General features: G+C 41.0%; 1 protein-coding gene and 1 pseudogene across 2 annotated transcripts in view; one reads left to right on the forward strand and one right to left on the reverse strand.

Moving 5' to 3' along the window:
• The window catches only part of SLCO5A1 (solute carrier organic anion transporter family member 5A1), a 150300-nt gene that overhangs the window by 78991 nt on the left and 53650 nt on the right, over positions 1-17659 (forward strand). Inside the window, exon 5 of one of the 2 annotated variants that reach the window (XM_070382290.1) lies at positions 11772-11936. The exons of the other annotated variant lie outside the window; for it this stretch is intronic. Coding sequence (XP_070238391.1) covers positions 11772-11936 — 165 coding nt within the window. The remainder of the gene's footprint in view (positions 1-11771; positions 11937-17659) is intronic. 2 annotated transcript variants of the gene reach the window in all.
• On the reverse strand, positions 8829-9888 carry LOC138990754 (glycine cleavage system H protein, mitochondrial pseudogene; annotated as a pseudogene).

The raw sequence follows: 17659 nt of genomic DNA on the forward strand, positions 1-17659 counted from the left end.
ATGCATTTGAAAATGCTGAGCAAGTGCATTGTGGTTCGTGTGTTGGCTGTACATGACGGAGCCCTGGGGGATGAAGTTGGGAAGGTCAGTTAGAGCCATCTTGTGTGTAGAGAGCTAAAGTTCTAGCTTTAATGAAACTCGTCTCGATTGAGTAGTGGAGAGGTTTGAGCAGCCTTTGGCAGGCCTTCCATTGCTGCTGCTGCTGCTAAGTCGCTTCAGTCGTGTCCGACTCTGTGCGACCCCATAGACAGAAGCCCACCAGGCTCCTCTGTCCCTGGGATTCTCCAGGCAAGAACACTGGAGTGGGTTGCCATTTCCTTCTCCAATGCATGAAAGTGAAAAGTGAAAGAGAAGTCGCTTGGTCGTGTCCGACTTCTAGCGACCCCATGGACTGCAGCCTACCAGGCTCCTCCATCCATGGGATTTTCCAGGCAAGAGTACTGGAGTGGGGGTGCCATTGCCTTCTCCGAGGCCCTCCATTAGGTCCTGTTAAATTAGGGAGAGAAGGGAGTAGAGTGGAAGGAGGGGGACAAGGTAGAAAGCTATGGACAGAGCTCCAGAGAGGTGATGGCGGTTTTGCGTAGTAGAGATGGAAAGGACAGCAGCCTGCTAAACTAAGTTTTTCTTTGTTGGTGTTTGTTTGTTTGTTGGCCTCACCGCATGACATGCAGGATCAGGGATTGAACCCATGCCCCCTGCAGTGGAAGCCCAAAGCCCTAACTATTGGACCACCAGGGAATTTCCTCCTTGTCCCCTTTCAGTTGTTTTCAACTCTGCAGTCAAAAGGATCCTGTTAAAGTGCCGCTCCTGGGCTCAAAGCTTCTGTGGTTTCCCAATCTAACCCCTGGTTACCTGCTTGAGGCCATTTCTTTCCTGAAGTTGGATTCTGCTTCAACCCTATTGGGCTCATCACTGTTGCTCGAGTATACCAAGCACACGCTCACCTCTGGGCAGCTGTTCTTGCCGTTCCTGTCCTGGGAGTTTTCTCCATAAGGCCCCTCACTTCCTTCAGGGTATTACTCAAACAATCCCTTTCTAATGAAGCCTTACCCAGCCACCCTATTTAAAAATTTCTACCTTTTCCTCCAAAGCTTCTTACCTCTTTCTTTCCTTAATTTTTCTCCTTAGCACTGATCATTTATCTAACATACTCTATGTTTTACTTATTGATCATCTTGGTAAGCTCCACAAAGGCAAGGTTTTCTTTTTTTTTTAATTGGTCCATCATGTTCTCTGATGAATTCCCACTGTCTAGTAGATACTCAGTAAATATTTGATGAATAAATTAATGAATGATGAAAATGGAGGGAAGAAGTTGTGTGTATAGGATATGGCAATTGCTATGGGAATTATGGGCTTGCCAGGTGTTGCAGTGGTAAAGAATCCGCCTGCAACGCAAGAGATGCAGGTTCAATCCCTGGCTTGGGATGATCCCCTGGAGGAGGAAATGGCAACCCACTCCAGTTTTCTTGCCTGGGAAATCCCGTGAGCAGGGGAGCCTAGTGGGCTACAGTCCATGGGGTCGCAAAGAATCCAGCACACTGAGCACACTCGCACGGACTCATGGAATGATGGGAATGGAGGTATCCAAGATGGTTTCAGGGTTTCAAGTTCAGATGGCGGAGAGAGGAGTAAAGGGGCGGAATGAATGAATTCTGAGTGTGAGTTGCCCAAGAACGTCCAGAACTGTTGCATGTGTCTCTTTGCTCTGTGGTTTAAACCTAATATAGCATGGGATATGTTAGAGGCAATACTAGACTCAAAGAGGGATCACCAGTAGCCATGTGCCTGGACTAAGCCATCTTAGCCTCTTGTATTTTGCCTTAGCTTTTTTGCTGACTTTAACTTTATTTTTAGGTTTGCAGCTCTTATTAAAAGCTGTTACCTGAATTCCCTGTATTTGCCATAGGAGCATTGCTCTAAGTGCTTTATACAAAACTCTATTTCTTGAGAACAGTGAGAACAGAGGTTCTCAAACTTAGTCTACCTAGGAAGCATCATGAGGGCTTCATAGAGCTCAGGGTGCTAGACCGAGGTGTGACCTGAGAATGTGACCTGAGAATCTGCATTTTGACAAGTTTCCAGGTGATACTGTTGCAGATGGTCCAGGGACCACGCTGTGAGAATCTAGTGCTTTAGAACATGGAGCAAAGCTTTGTTTCTTAGGAGAAAATTAGGATGTTTCTGTTAACGATGATTATACAACTTTGTGCTTTTGTGGCCAGGAAACCAAGGGTCAAATTTGAAGCCCAGAAAGAATCTTTTTGCTGGCTTTGATGTGCTGTTCTGTTTATATCTTATTTCTTTTTTTCAAGGAAATATGATGCATTTCTTTTTATTTTTTTATTGAAGTGTAGGGCTTCCCTGGTAGCTCAGCTGGCAAAGAATCTACCTGCAATGCAGGAGACCCCAGTTCAATGCCTGGGTCGAGAAGATCCTCTGGAGAAGGGATAGGCTACCCATTCCAGTATTCATGGATTTCCCTGATGGCTCAGATGGTAAAGAATCCACCTGCAATTCGGGAGACTTGGGTTCAATCCCTGGGTTGGGAAGATCCCCTGGAGGAGGGCATGGCGACCCACTCCATTATTCTTGCCTGGTGAATCCCCATGGGCAGAGGAGCCTGGCAGGCTACAGTTCATGGGGTCACAGAGTCACATGACTGAGTGACTAAACACAGCATTGCACAGAACTTCCCTGATGGGTCAGAGGGTAAAAATCCCCCTGTATTGTAGGAGACACAGGAGGTGTGGCTTCAATTCCTGGGTCGGGAAGATCCCCTGGAGGAGGGCATGGCAACCCACTCTGTATTGTTGCGTAAAAAATCCTGTGGACAGAGGAGCCTGACAGTCTATAGTCCAAAGAGTCACAAAAAGTCAGACAAAACTGAGCACACATAGTTAATTTACAATATTGATTGAGTTTTGGATGTGGAACATAGTGATATAGCATTTTTATGCTTTATACTTCATTTAAAGTTATTAGAAAACAGTAGCTATATTCCCTGTGCTGTATAATATATGCCTGTGGCTTGTTTATTTTATACATGTGTGTGCGTAGTTGCTTAGTCTTGTCTAACTCTTTGTGACCCCATGGACTGTAGCCTGCCAGTCTCTCTGTCCATGGGGATTCTCCAGGCAAGAATACTGGAGTGGGTTGCCATGCCCTCCTCCAGGGGATCTTCCCCACCCAGGGCTGGAACCCATGTCTCCTGTTTTGCAGGCTGATTCTTTACCGCTGAGCCACCAAGGAAGCCCATGTTATACATAGTAGTTGTATTTCTTAATCCCTTACCTCTATCTTGCCCCCACCCCTTTCCTCTTCTCACTGGTAACCCATGGTTTGTTTATGTGAGTCTGTTTCTGGTTTGCTATATGCATTTGTTTTACTTTTTAGATTACACATATAAGTGATTACAGAGTGTTTGTCTTTCTTTGTCTAACATTTCACTAAGCATAATACTCTCTAGGTCCATTATGTTGCAGATGGCAGAATCCGATTCTTTCTCATGCTGTGTAGGGTTCCATTGTAAACATATGCCACATCTTCTTTATCCATTCATTTCATCTTCTCTAGAATTCTTTGTTTAATTTCTCTTTTACATTTATTTTGTTGTACCTTCAGCTTAGGAGGCAAAAGGTAAATGGTAACAGCCATGGCAAAGAATTCCTAAAAAAGAGCACACTTAAAATACTCAGTGCAAATTAACTGTGGGACTGTAACCAAAAGTGGGATCTGTCTGCTTGTCACTCAAAGATCAGTTTGGTGATCTTAAAGAGGCCAGTTTGGTGAAAAGGAAAGTTTGCTTTATTTTGGATGCTGGCAACTGGGAAGACGGCTGGATGCTTGTCCAAATTCGACTCCTCCACCCTGACAATCAGGGGGCAAAAGCTTTTATAGGTGGAGGGAGGGGGCTACATGTAGAAAAGCACAGTCAGCTCTGACGCTCATCTTGAAATTGGTCATCAGTGGTCTGATCAGCATCATCTTGGTTGTAAGGAACAGTGAATCTTCAGTTCCAGGGTTGGTTGGTTTCTATTTCCTTGAGGCCAGTTATTGGAATTAGGGCAGTTAATGTCATGGCTGTAGTTTGGTCATCATGCAGTTTACTTCTTAGACCTGGTGGGGGTTTCAGTATCTATAAGACAGTTCACAGGATAAGGCTCAGAATATTATCCCTAGCCCTTGAGAAGGAACTAAAGATCCTTGACTATGCTTATGACTACATTATTAGTATTTGCTTTCCTTTGACTGTTTTCCTTTGTTTCTGCATTTTCTCACTTCTCCAATTAAACTTAGTCTTTGGCTAAAGTTTTTTCACAGACAAAAGGCAGGCAGAGGACATGGGAGGGGGCCAGAAGGACCGCAGGGTCCTGCTCTATTTCAGGACTAATGTCCATCAGAGTAGTGTCTACTTTGAAATATATATATAAATACTCATTAGATTTAAGCAAGCAGGATTGTACTATGGCTAGTAATCACTTATAATGTATTTTGGGTCCTGATGGCCGCTGTTTCTATTCACGGTCAGCAGGTTAGTGGTTCAGGAGCTCAATGTGCTCTCATACTGGAGCACATTTGCTGATGGTCAAAAACTGACAAACCTGGGCTTTCCTGGTGGCTCAGTGGTAAAGAATCCGCCTGCCAGTGCAGGAGACATGGGGCCAGGAAGATCCCACATACCAAAGAGCAACTAAGCCCATGCACCACAGCTACTGAGCCTGTGCTCTAGAGCCTGTGCTTGGAAACAAGAGAAGTCATCGCGATGGGAGGCCCCCACACCGCAACTAGAGAGTAGTTCCCACTCCCCACAACTAGAGAAAAGCTGGTGCAGCAACAAAGACTCAGCACAGCCAAAATATTAATAAATAATTAAAAAAAAAACAGTTAAGGTGGTCAATTAAAAAAAAAAAGAAATCTATCAGTACCTGCTGCCTCATTGTACTGTGCACTGTGAGGCATTGGAGAACGGTAGGTGTGGTGTCTGAAGGAAAGTTACAGGGCTCAAAATAGCCTGGAGTTAAAATTCCCCTCCGGGTCCTCCCCACCATTCTATGCAAAACAAAGAACTCTCTCACCAAAAAAATCGACACTAGGTTGATTACACTCAGCTCCCAGCTGGTCCAGCCTCTGGCCAATCTCCAAAATTCCTTGCCCCAACCATTTAAGAGATAACTACTCTGAACAACCCTGGAGAAGAACAGGCCCCCTTAAGACAGTAGCTTTCCACATACATGCCTATATATACTTAGTCTTTTCTTGGGTAAGGGCAGCAGCTCACTAATCTGACTGCTGCCCCTTCTCACCTCATTTAATGTGATCTCTTCCATTGGAGAAGGCAATGGCAACCCACTCCAGTACTCTTGCCTGGAGAATCCCATGGACGCAGGAGCCTGGTGGGCTGCCGTCTACGGGGTCGCACAGAGTCGGACACAACTGAAGCGACTTAGCTAGCTTAGCTGTTCCTGTAAAGTGCCGGTCTCAGTCTTGTTCTTTTTCTGAACCTTGCCTTCTCCAACTCCGTACCCTACAGTGTCTGCACTTGCTAAGGCTGTCCCTGGCAGCTTCCATAAGAATCCAAGCACACCATGTAGCTCAGATTTTCTGAAACTTTGACTAATGGTCAAGGGATTACCTTTGATGCAAGGTCAAGGGGAGGGACCACATCAAATTTGTTGTAGCATAGCCCTGTGGTGAGAATCCCTGGTGGTTCAGATGGTAAAGACTCCTCCTGCAAAGACTCCTCTGGCTCAGACAGATCCCCTGGCGAAGGAAATGAATGGCAACCCACTCCAGTATTCTTGCCTGGAGAATCCCATGGACAGGAGCCTGGCGGCCTCCAGTCCATGGGATCACTAAGAGGCAGATACGATGGACAGACTAACAAACAGCCCTGTGGTGACTGGAGTTTAGCACCTGAGTCCAGGTGTGGGTACTGGCTGGCTGGGTTACCTGCACTGCCATTGAGGTGCATGTGGGAACCAGCAAGGGATCTGCCAGTGATAGCAGCACTTCTCAAAGTGATTTCTAAGTCTTGTCTACCTTGTATTATATTCTCTTGAATTTTGGAGGTTTGTATTAAGTTTTATTTCTATAGTACTGCTGTTAAAGGCATTTCTAGTTTTAGTGTCAGATTGTCCTTGTAAGTGAATTTGTAAGAGTTCCTAGCATTCAGTGATCAAAAAAATGATAATTACTACCATTAGTCCCTCTATCATTCTTTTTTAAAAAATTATTCATGTTTTGGCTGTGCTGGGTTTTGTTTCAGCGTGCGGGCTCAGTAGTTGTGCTGCATGGGCTTAGTTGTCCTGCAGCATGTAGGATCTTAGTTCCTTGACCAGGAGTCGCACCCGGGTCCCCTGCTTTGGAAGATGGTTTCTTAATCACTAGAGCACCAGGGAAGTCCCTCCATCATTCTTTTTACCGCATCTTTGATTTCACCATGACACAGTTATAAATGACACCAAAAAACTTATCTAAGATATATTAGCATAAAAATTAATATTTGGCTGCAAATTGATAGATCCAGCAGCTTCTTTGCTAACTTTGCTTTTGAAACTTTGTAAAATAATTTTGAATTACAATAAAAGCCACAGAAATAACACACAGAACTCCTGGGTTCCCTGAGCCCCAGTTCCCCGATTGTTAATGTTTCTGACAGATTTGTGAAGTTACTGACCCCCAGTACTTCACTGTGTCCTAAGTCAAAGATACTCTATTGCAGGACCACAGGGCAGCCATGGAAATCAGGGAATTAACATTAATCCAGTGCTACCATCTAGACCATAGGCCCCATTCAAATTTTGCCTGTTATCCCTACATTGGACTTTATGTCCAAACCAATCTGCCATCACAGATTGTATTAATATTTAGTTGTGGTGTTTTGGTCCGTCAATTTGGATCAGTTCCTCATCTACCCTAATATTTTATGACCTTGATCTTTTAAAAAATTGTAAGCCAGTAACTTTATAGAATTTGGGGTTGATGATGTTGCCTCCTAATCTATGCTCGTTTGTAGACACAGAAAAGATGCTGTCTCAGTGTCTTCACAGAAGCCACACAATGTTAATCTGCCCTGTTACCAGTTGTGTAAACTCTCCTATCTTGAATGGGATTGGATCTGCCAGGCCTCTGCACTCCAAAATTACCAAGTATATTGCATTTTTAAATCAATAAGTAAATTATAGGTACTCTGTGAGAAAGTACTTCGAGGTGGTATAAAGACAGTTGGGGCTTCCCTGGTAGCTGAGCTGGCAAAGAATCTGCCTGCAGTGCAGGAGACCACGGTTTGATTCCAGGGTTGGGAAGATCCTCTGGAGAAGGGATAAGCTACCCACTCCAGTATTCATGGGCTTTCCTGATGCCTCACACAGTAAAGAATCTGCCTGCCATGCAGGAGACCTTGGTTCAATCCCTGGTTTGGGAAGATCCCCTGGAGGGGAGGGTATGACTACCCACTCCAGTATTCTTGATTGGAGAATCCCATGGACAGAGGGACCTCGCAGGCTACAGTTCATGGGGTCGCAAAGAGTCAGACACGACTGAGCAACTAAGTACAAATACAGTTGATTCTTGTTATTTGTGGTAGTTTTGTTCTGTAAAGTTGTGGTAAACACTGTGTTAGAGAATGCTGAAGCACTGCTCTGGGGGAAATCTGGGTTAACTTTGCATCACAATATAATCATCAATCAATATATAACCTTGTGTTTCTGTTGAAAGACACCTTATTTAATATAGGTTGTTTCATTAATATTGAACCCACAGCCAATAATAGTATAACTCATGCCTGAAGGAAGCTGATTCCATCCAGTTGGTGATGGACAAGGAAGCCTGGCATGCTGCAGTCCATGGGGTAGCAAAGAGTCTTTCAGTCGGAGTGACTGAACTGAACTGAATTGAAGGAAGCTTAAGTAACACATGAATTAATAATTTCTCCAAGGACTTTGGGGTGGCTCAGTGAAAAAGAATCTGCCAAGCAGGAGAATCTGGTTCAGTCCCTGGGTCAGGAAATTGCCTTGAAGAAGGAAACGGCAACCCATTTCAGTATTGCCTAGGAAAGCCCATTGACAGAGGAGTCTGCAGTCCATGGTGTCGCAAAACTTAGCAACTAAACCGCCAACTGCCGAGGACTTCTGGGTCCTTTTAGTGGAAAGTGGCATCTAGAAACCAAGAACTGGGTGCTAGGTGGGTTCATTGCTACCAGTATGTCACTACTTCTGTCTTGTTAGGTAGGAAATGTGTGTTTGTACACACAAACACACACACATCTATTATCTATCATGTCTGTCTATCTAGATAACCAGCCCCACCAGACAAAGACAATCCTGGAGATCTGCACCCCCTACGCCCGTCACCCCCTGCAGGGCATGTAGTTTGAAAGTTTAGTTCGAACAATAGGGGAGGAGGAAGGTGGAAGAAAAAAGGAAACTAGCTTAGAGTTGTTCAGAGTCTGAATGTTTGCTAAATTCTTCTTAAGTAATAGGTTTTTGGTTTTTTTTTAATAAAAGAGAGAAAAACATGACATGTATTTTTAGTTAGCTTTGAAATTAGAAGGCTATTTTATCATGCTAAATGGGTATACAAGAAAAATCAGTTTTTCTTACAAAAAACTAGTATCTTAAAATATTCATGTTATACATATGTTATCTTCTTGGGTTTGCAAGGTTTATTGTATATTTTCCCAGATGTTTTAGATTCAACATGTTGGCTTTTAATTTACCATTTAGTTTAATTTGAATCTTTAAATGTCCATGGGAAAAAAAAAATCTTCTTAACTTTCTAATTTTTAATTTTGGAGAATGCATTTTGTTTTTTTTTTTTTTTTTCATGATTAAGAAGTTGAATATTTTATTATTAAATTGTTTATTCTCCTGCAAGGCTGTTGCTTCACTGTATAAAAATAGCACCAGCAAACACAGTGTATTGCAAAATTAAGATAGTAATATTCTTCACTGGACACTATACAACTAACAAACTTTTCTCCACTGGCAGTTATTTCTAGTGGAAAGATAATTTTGACCCAAATCCAAGGATAGCTGTAAGCAAGTTACAAGTCATATAAGGTTTAAGATAACCATGTTATCCTTGAATTACATAATTTTTGTAATTAGTTTTACCAGAGATAATTTCAGGAATTCTGAATATTATAACTGGAGCCTAGCCTAAAAATCACAGGATGCTGTGGAAAAAGATGCAGTGTTTATCTGAAGTCATTAGAAAGTTAAGGGGTATTTTCTTCAGGAAACATTGTTACAAGTAGTTTCTTTTGCTAAAAGTTGCTTTCTAAATATCTATCTACCACTAATTTAAGACAACTATGCTAGATTAAGTTGTTTCAAAGTAGTTTATTTAGGGGTTCCAGTTTCACTCCTCAATAGATTTTATGTATTTCTCATATGCTTCTTCACTCATTAGTTCATCTAGTTCTGAAGGGTTACTGAATGTCATCTTGATCAGCCAACCATCTTCGTAACAAGACTTGTTGACAAGTCCTGGATTTTCTGCTAGAGCTTTATTAATTTCAGTTACTTCTCCTGATAGAGGAGAATAGAGTTCACTAGCAGCTTTCACACTTTCCAAAGCACCAAACTCCTCTTGTTTGTTCAACTTTGTCCCAACTTCAGGCAGACTACAGTAAACAACATCTCCCAAAGCTTCCTGTGCAAAATTGCTGATTCCCACTGTTCCGACACCATTTTCTGTTGTTACCCATTCGTGCTTTTCTGTGAATTTCCGCACCGACAGCAGAGCAGGGCCGGTGCGCAGCTCCCGGACTGCACCCGCTCGCAGTCCCCAGGGCCACGCGCGAGCAGGGCGGGCTGGGTGCGAGATGGCGCGCAGGCCGCCAACCCGCCCCCGACGCTCCGCTCCTTTGCAGCGCAGCGCCATGTTCGCACTGGAGAATGCATTTTGATTTGCAGTATTTATAAGAGAATATTGGATAATTTTATGAAATATTTTATATTTTTTTCTGGTGTGTTTACCTATGTTAAAAAAATAAAGTATGCATCTTAATTTTACTTTTAAAATATTTATTTAAACTTTAAGCAATTAAATTATGATATAGAACATTAAAGTCAGTTTGCATTTCAAAATGATAATAAACAGTCTTGACTAAGTCTTAAATTCTAGTGAATAGGCTACGAATTATAGCTTTAATAATGCTATTGCTGGTTAGTAGCTTCAGTTGTGTCCGACTCTGTGCAACCTCATGGGCTGTAGCCCACTAGGCTTCTCTGACCATGTGATTCTCCAAGGCAAGAATACTGGAGTGTGTTGCCATGCCCTCCTCCAGAGGATCTTCCCGACTCAGGGGTTGAACATGGGTCTCCTGCATTGCAGGCGATTCTTTACCACTGAGCCATCAGGGAAGCTTTAATAATAGCTGTTGCTTAATTTTTAGGAAACTATTTTATTATATTGTAGCATAAGGAGATAACTGTTCTAATAACTGAGAAACTCTGTATCTCAAAAGTAAGGCAGCTTACCTTTTCTATGAAGATGTATAAGGATCATGCACATGTGGGTTAACTCACATTACAAATATGCAAAAAATACAAAAGCATACACTCAAGAATCTTTTCTTGTTTCTCTTTCCCAGTCTTATTCCTGTTTACAGAATTTCTCGGTATTATATATTTTGAAACGTATGCATTCAACCATATGTAAACTCATTGTTTTCATTTGTTTTTACTTAAATATTATACACACACACACACATGTATGTATATGGGCTTCCCAGGAGGCGCTAGTAGTAGAGAACCTGCCTGCCAATGCATGAGACGCAAGAGATGCAGGTTCAATCCAAGTCCAGAAGATCATCTGGAGAAAGGAATGGTCACCCACTCTAGTATTCTTGCCTGGAAAATCCTATGGACAGAGGAGCCTGGCGGACTGCAGTCCAAAGGGTCACGACTGAGTAACTAACATCACCAACCCAACACCACTGATGAACATTTAGTTTTTTCTCCTAAATTTTTGCTTTTATAAACCATGCTGCAATGAAACTGAACATGCATCTTGAAGCATATATATGACAGTTTTTGTGAAATAAATGCCTAGATTCAAGTGAGCCTTTTCTCTTTTCCTTGAGAGGCAGCTGGACAGGTACAGAGCCCCACCTCTGGACTGTCTGGCTCCTTCGGATATCATTTCTGTTTGTTCCTCAATCCAAAGTCCCTGGAAATATCTGACTTGGTGACCTTATCTCTTCTACCCTTCTAATTGTATTATTTCCTGTTTCTTAATGAGACGGGAAGAACAGATGTCTAGTAGCATGTACCAGTTCCTATGCTCTGGGCGTTTGCCATGTCAGGCCAGAGAGCGGGCATGTCAGAAGTGCATTTACTCAGAGAAGTGTTAGTTGGGCGAAGCGAAAACGATTAATTTAGGGCTATATTGCAGGTACTTCACACATTTAATAGTCTTCAGGGTCTTAACAAAGATTAACATTGTTTAATCAATAAAAAAAAATGCAGTTCATTTATTCTAAGCAGTTTTTGAAACAGAAGTCATAGGTTGCCTCCTTCTTAGGAGGATATTTGTGTATGGGTATGTTTTTAGCATCTTTGTTAAATTTCCTTATCCTAGTTGAACAATTAAAAAAAAAACACCCAAGTCTATTTAATAAAGGGGATGAATTCTAATCATTCATCAGGTTTTCCTATATTGCTGAATGGCTATTTCCAGTTCATTTCAAAAGCAGTTCAATTTTCTTTTTCTTTTCCATCCCTTGTTTATAACATTCATTTGTCATTTTTGTCATTTTGTAGACCTACCAAGAGCAGCTGTCAGGATCTTAAGCAACATGACATTCCTTTTTGTGAGTTTGTCATACACAGCTGAGAGTGCCATTGTAACTGCTTTCATTACCTTCATCCCCAAGTTCATCGAGTCACAGTTTGGTATTCCAGCTTCCAATGCCAGCATCTACACTGGTAAGGCACTGCCATTAGAACTCCTTGAAACCATGATCATTTTTGACCACTAAGCTAAAATGCAATGAGTGAAGACAAAGTTCGTTCTAACATTAAAGTGTTAAAATTCAAGTTCATGAACAGCAACCTTCCCCCTTCAGATTTTAGGAGGCGGAAGTCTTTGAATGTTTTCTCTTTGATTCAGACTGTGTTACTGTGTGACATTTTTACCAACTGTGTTTTGGAAAAGGGAGAACTTTTCATACTTGTGTTTTTAAGATTCTCAGTTTGAAAGAATAAAATAGGCAAAGTGTTCAAACTTAAACCTGAACAAATCTTTTTATGGGTTGACATGAGTCTGACAGTGTTCAATTGAAAAAATTTGATAGTCTGAAATAGAGATCAATTTCATGGTATCAGGATTTTCCCTTCATAAATGTGAACAGATTTTAATTCTATTACTGGAGGTACTTGAAGTTAGAAAGGAAATCTATAAATTTTGTCTCAGGTGATGTTTTATGTTTGAGAAAATTGATTTTTAGAAGATTTTGGTACAAGGACCCATAGTATCCAGTGATCAGATCTTTCTTTTCACAGTAAATTGGGTTCTTAGTAATGTGGGAACATGAATTCTCAGATATTGGGATTTTCAGTGTATTATACCATAGAATATTCTGCGTATTTCCTTAGTGGTTTCAAAGGTGATCAAATAACTGTACCTAAGGCTTTATTTATTAATAAAGTGCATTTAAGCAGTTAAGTGGAGAATTGCAAGAACTTTACTGATGGCCTTGGCTCCCACTTTCTCCTCCATGTCCACATTCAAACCCAGCAAGCTTGGATTAAATTAACAGACAAAGTTATATTATTTGTAGAAAGAGCAGTTGACTTGAATTATTTGAGTAATCATTTTGTTCCCTATTTCACTTTGCCCATAAAAAAACATGCATATTGAGTTGTAGGCCCATCATAACAAATCTTTTTATAAAGAATATGCTTCTTTGGACCTTGTAATTGTCACCTATAATTTTTTTTTTCTGTTGGTTTTAAAGAAATATATGTTTTCCTTACATTAGGGTAAAATTTACAGATTACATTGCAATTTGGTTTTCAGATATCCTGAACATTCCATTTCTAGTTTAATTCCTACTCTAACTCTGGCGGGCTGCAGTCCATAGAGTCGCAAAGAGTTGGACACTACCGAAGTGACTGAGCACACCTTCATCCTTTGTCTTTTTTAAAAAAAATAATTGATTAATTATTGGCTGTGTTGGGTCTTTGTCACAGTGTGGTTGGGCTTAATTGCCCCAGGGCATGTGGGATCTTAGTTCCCTGACCAGGGATCGAACCCACGTCCCCTCCAATGGAAGGTGGATTTTTAACCACTGGACCTCCAGGGAAGTCCCTACACTAACCTTTGTTGAGCAACAATTCTTGGATAGGGAAACCATGAGTGGTCTCGTAGTTAGATCTGAAGCTATGTAACTGTCAAATGTAATCTCAGCATTTCCCACTCTGTGTTTAAGTATTAAAGGTGTTACTGGAAAGAAGGTTCATAGTCAAATAAATTTAGGGCTTGCTGAATTAAAATACTACAGAGTTCTTTGCTGTAGGACTTTTCATAACGCTAAGAACCCTTGGAGGAGGAAATGGCAACCCACTCCAGTATTTTTGCCTGGAAAATCCCAAGGAGCCTGGTGGGCTACAGTCTATGGGGTTGCAAAAGAGTCAGACTTGAAACTTAGCAATTATACAACAGCAATATACCAATGTGCATTGTGAACTCCCAAAGGAAGTTTCCGAGTATGGTCTCTCCCACATGTAGTTGACCATGGAATCTGGCTTTGTTTTTTTTTAAGGCATTCATTCTCATGAACAGTGTTTCCCGGGGCACATATCAGGAAATACTGCCCTTCTAAGTGATGAGGGAGCAGAGATGTCTAGATCATCCCATTTTCCTCCAGATGGACCGTTTTGATCTCAAGGTCTCCTGGGCAGTGGTCCAGTGATGAGCTGGGTTGGAACTGATGCACGTTGAGTGTATATTGACCAAGGCCATCTCTTAATTACTGGTCCAGTCAGAGGCTAGATAGATAACTTCTTTGGAGAAATAGAATACAGGGGTGTTTGGTTGCAGAGTTCCACAGTGGTATGTGGTCAAGGCAGTGGTCACTGAATGTGACCACCTGGGTAAAGAGGGTATAATAACTAAATCATGAAATTTGTTCATCCTGTGTTTTAATATCTGGGTTAAAGGAGCAGTATCACACTGTGCCACTGCCACTCTGGTTTCATCAACAGCAAGTTTTTTTTTTTTTTATCATTACCAATGCAGTTTATACAATGTTTGGTAGTCTTTGGTATTTTGATAAAAGGCCTTTCTAGCTCACATACTTTTTCCTTCTTTTCCAGACAGATAAAAAATAATAATAATTAAGAAGGTATCCTGGAGAAGGGAATGGCAACCCACTCCAGTATTCTTGCCTGGGAAATCCTATGGACAGAGGAGCCTGGCAGGCTACAGACCATAGGGGTCACAAAGAGTCAGACCTGACTGAGTATTAATTTCTGCACTTTCAAGAGATACTCAGACTGATTAAGAATAGTGGATGGCTTGTCATTACAATAAGGCTAAACAGGGCTGAGAATTCTTTTTAAAACTCATCTTGACTTTTTAAATTTGTAAGGATTGAATCCTTCTTACTCTCCAAGCAGAGATCTGTATTTTTTAAGAACTTGTTTAATCTTTTGTATTTAAATCCCTTTCCATGCATATAAGTAACTTGGAGAATGAAGAAATGTATCTAAAGGTGAATCTAAAAGTAGTTTTAATTTCTCCTCTGACAAAGTTTGCAAGTTAAAGTTCTTTTTTCATTAAAAAAAAACTTCCTCGCCCCCTCCATAGCAATTTGTTTTGTTGTGTTATGTAGTGGAGGTGAGGCTCCATACATGTATCAAAAGACTGGCTTTTGCTCACTTGCCCCCTTGCATAGTCATTGAACACTCTGAGTACTACGGCACTGTGCTGTGTGTGTGTGTGTGAGCAGGTAGGGGGAAATACAAAGACTCAAACTTGAACCTTAAGTTTCTTATAGATCTGGGAAGAGAGAGAGTGAGCTTATGCAATAAGTTTAGAAAAAGCTGTTTAAATAAATCAATGGAAGCTTTGGGTTAGTGTGAGTTGCATTTCATGGAGGAGAAATGGCTTTTAACCAGGCTTTATTTACTTATTTGACTGTGCTTAGTCTTCACTGCTGCACGGGCTCTTCTCTAATTGCAGCAAGCGGGAGCTCCTTGCTTGCGAGCAGGCACTTCTCTCTAGTTGTAGTGCCTGGCTTCTCATTGCAGGGGCTTCTCTTGTTGCAGAGCGTGGGCTCTGGGGCACCAGGGCTTCAGTAGTTGCGGCTCCCTGGCTCTACAGCACAGGCTCAGTAGTTGTGATGCTCAGTACATGCTCCTCGGCATGTAGGGTTCTGGACCAGGGATTGAACCCGAGTCTCCTTCATTGGCAGTTGGATTCTTTACTACTTAAGGTCCATCCCCTTAACCCCCCACTGCTGCAGGGCAATGGTGGTATCTAAGGTGGCTAATACCTTTACTCTCAAGCTGCTAATTCACTGACTTTGGGCTGTCAAGTGTTTCTCTCTAGGTATGTTTCTAATCTAGAAAACAATAATTTGGACTGGAATGAACTTGATGACTTCTTCCTGCTCCAAAATCTTAGATGAAATAATTTTCCCAAGGCCACATGTACCAAATAAACTTATTCTTATATTCCTGTAGAGTCATGTGGTTTTCTTACAAGGGAAATAGTTAATAAGCAATTCATCACTGGGGTATTTTTAGTAATGTTGTATCACCACAAACTTTGACTATGTCCAGCATCCTTTGATCTCTTTTTCTTTGCTATGGGCAATCAGAGGTAGTCCATGAATTTCTCTTGGAATTCCATCTGTCTCTTAACTCAATGCATGATTTTAGCCAAGTCACTTAACTGCCCTCGCTTGTAAATGAGTTTCTCATTTGTAAAATGTGAGTGATCCTCTCCCAAACCTACTAACAAAAGTTAAATGAGATACTGATATCTTAAATAATTTGCCATATAGTCATAGATGATCAGTAAAACCTTGGCATGTTGTAAGATCCTGTTGAATTTAAATCCCCATGAAGAGTTTTGTTAGATTTTCTGATTTAAAACAAACTGTGTTAGTCTAATTTAGAGTGGCAATTCGAGGGCATTTTGTTAAATCTCATCTGATAGGAGGAGTAATACATTCAAATGAAATTATATGGAGTGACTATTTTTGGTCCTGATATAGGAATAAAGTGGTAGAAACCTTCTAGGGCAGGAGATGGGCAGAAGATGCTGAGGAGGGAAATTCATGGTGTAATGCATCATGAATCCATTTTCCTATCTCTGTCTCTCTCCTCTTTCTCTGTCTCTCTTTTTCTTAATATTTATTTTTATTTCTTGGCTGTGCTGGGTCTCAGTTGTGGCTTGCAGGATCTAGTTCCCTGACTAGGGCTTGAACCGAGGCCCCCTGCATTGGGCGCTTGGCGTCTTAGCCACTGAACCACAAGGAAAGCCTTTCTGTCTCTCTCTTTGAATTTCTCTAAATCAATTTACCAAATGACCAGCCTCCTGTTTGGCCAGTTCTCCAAGTGACCATTATTTCTTTTGTGATTCATTAGCTTCATTTACCTGGAGAAGGAAATGGCAACCCACTCCAGTGTTCTTGCCTGGAGAATCCCAGGGACGGGGGAGCCTGGTGGGCTTCCATCTATGGGGTCGCATAGAGTCAGACATGACTGAAGCGACTTAGCAGCAGCAGCAGCAGCAGCTTTATTTACCAATTATCAGAGTCAAAAATTTTATTCTAGCAAATTTGTATAGTGACCAGTAAATTTAAGAAAACGTAGCGAATGCATGGCTTTTTATATGTTTGTTGTGCTTTAATCCACTGCAGTCATTATTCTTTTTGATGTTCCAATTGTGCAGTCCTTGGGCTCTGGGAGTCCCTTCAAGTTAGCATCTGTATATCCTTTGGAACAACCTCGGTAGTCTTTATGGTTTTCTGCCCTAGACCTGGGATCAGTCACACTTCTCCAAGGAGTCCTGGTTCCTTTTAGAATAAGTGATCTTTGGATGTCACCCTCTAAGCACTGGGTGATCATTGGTACAAGTTGTTGTTTGTAGGCCTTTTTTTTTTTTTTAATAAAAAGAGGAAAGCAAATCATGAAGCTATGTAATATTTCTGCTTCAGTTATTAAGAATACAAGTTGACACTTCTTTAATACATCTTTTTGCTCTAGTATTGAAAATCTTTCTTCCTAATGACTTTTATATAATTACTTTATCCATATGTGTATGTGTGTGAGCATGAGTTTGTGTATAATGGTTTCAAATAATCTATCAGTATTATTACCATGAAATATGAAACAGTTTTAGGTGTCTTTGTGGTTTTTTCTGTCCATAGGCTATCTGTTAGGGATTTGCAAAATACTGTGGCCTAAAGTTATTTGAAATAATTCTTCTCTGGTTATGGCCACAACCTGATGTGCTGTGGAAATTATATGCTTTAATTTGTTTTTAGTTTTTTAGGATTTCTTTATTTTTTCAGTTTTAAATGAAACAATTTTATTTTTTTTAATTGTTTGAAAGCTGCTTTACAGTTTTGTGTTGGTTTCTGCCATAGAACAGTGAGAATCAGTCATAATTATATATATATATATATATCCCTCCC

The sequence above is a fragment of the Bos mutus genome, chromosome 14 (genome assembly GCF_027580195.1).
Source record: "Bos mutus isolate GX-2022 chromosome 14, NWIPB_WYAK_1.1, whole genome shotgun sequence".
NCBI classification, from domain to species: Eukaryota; Metazoa; Chordata; class Mammalia; order Artiodactyla; family Bovidae; genus Bos; species Bos mutus.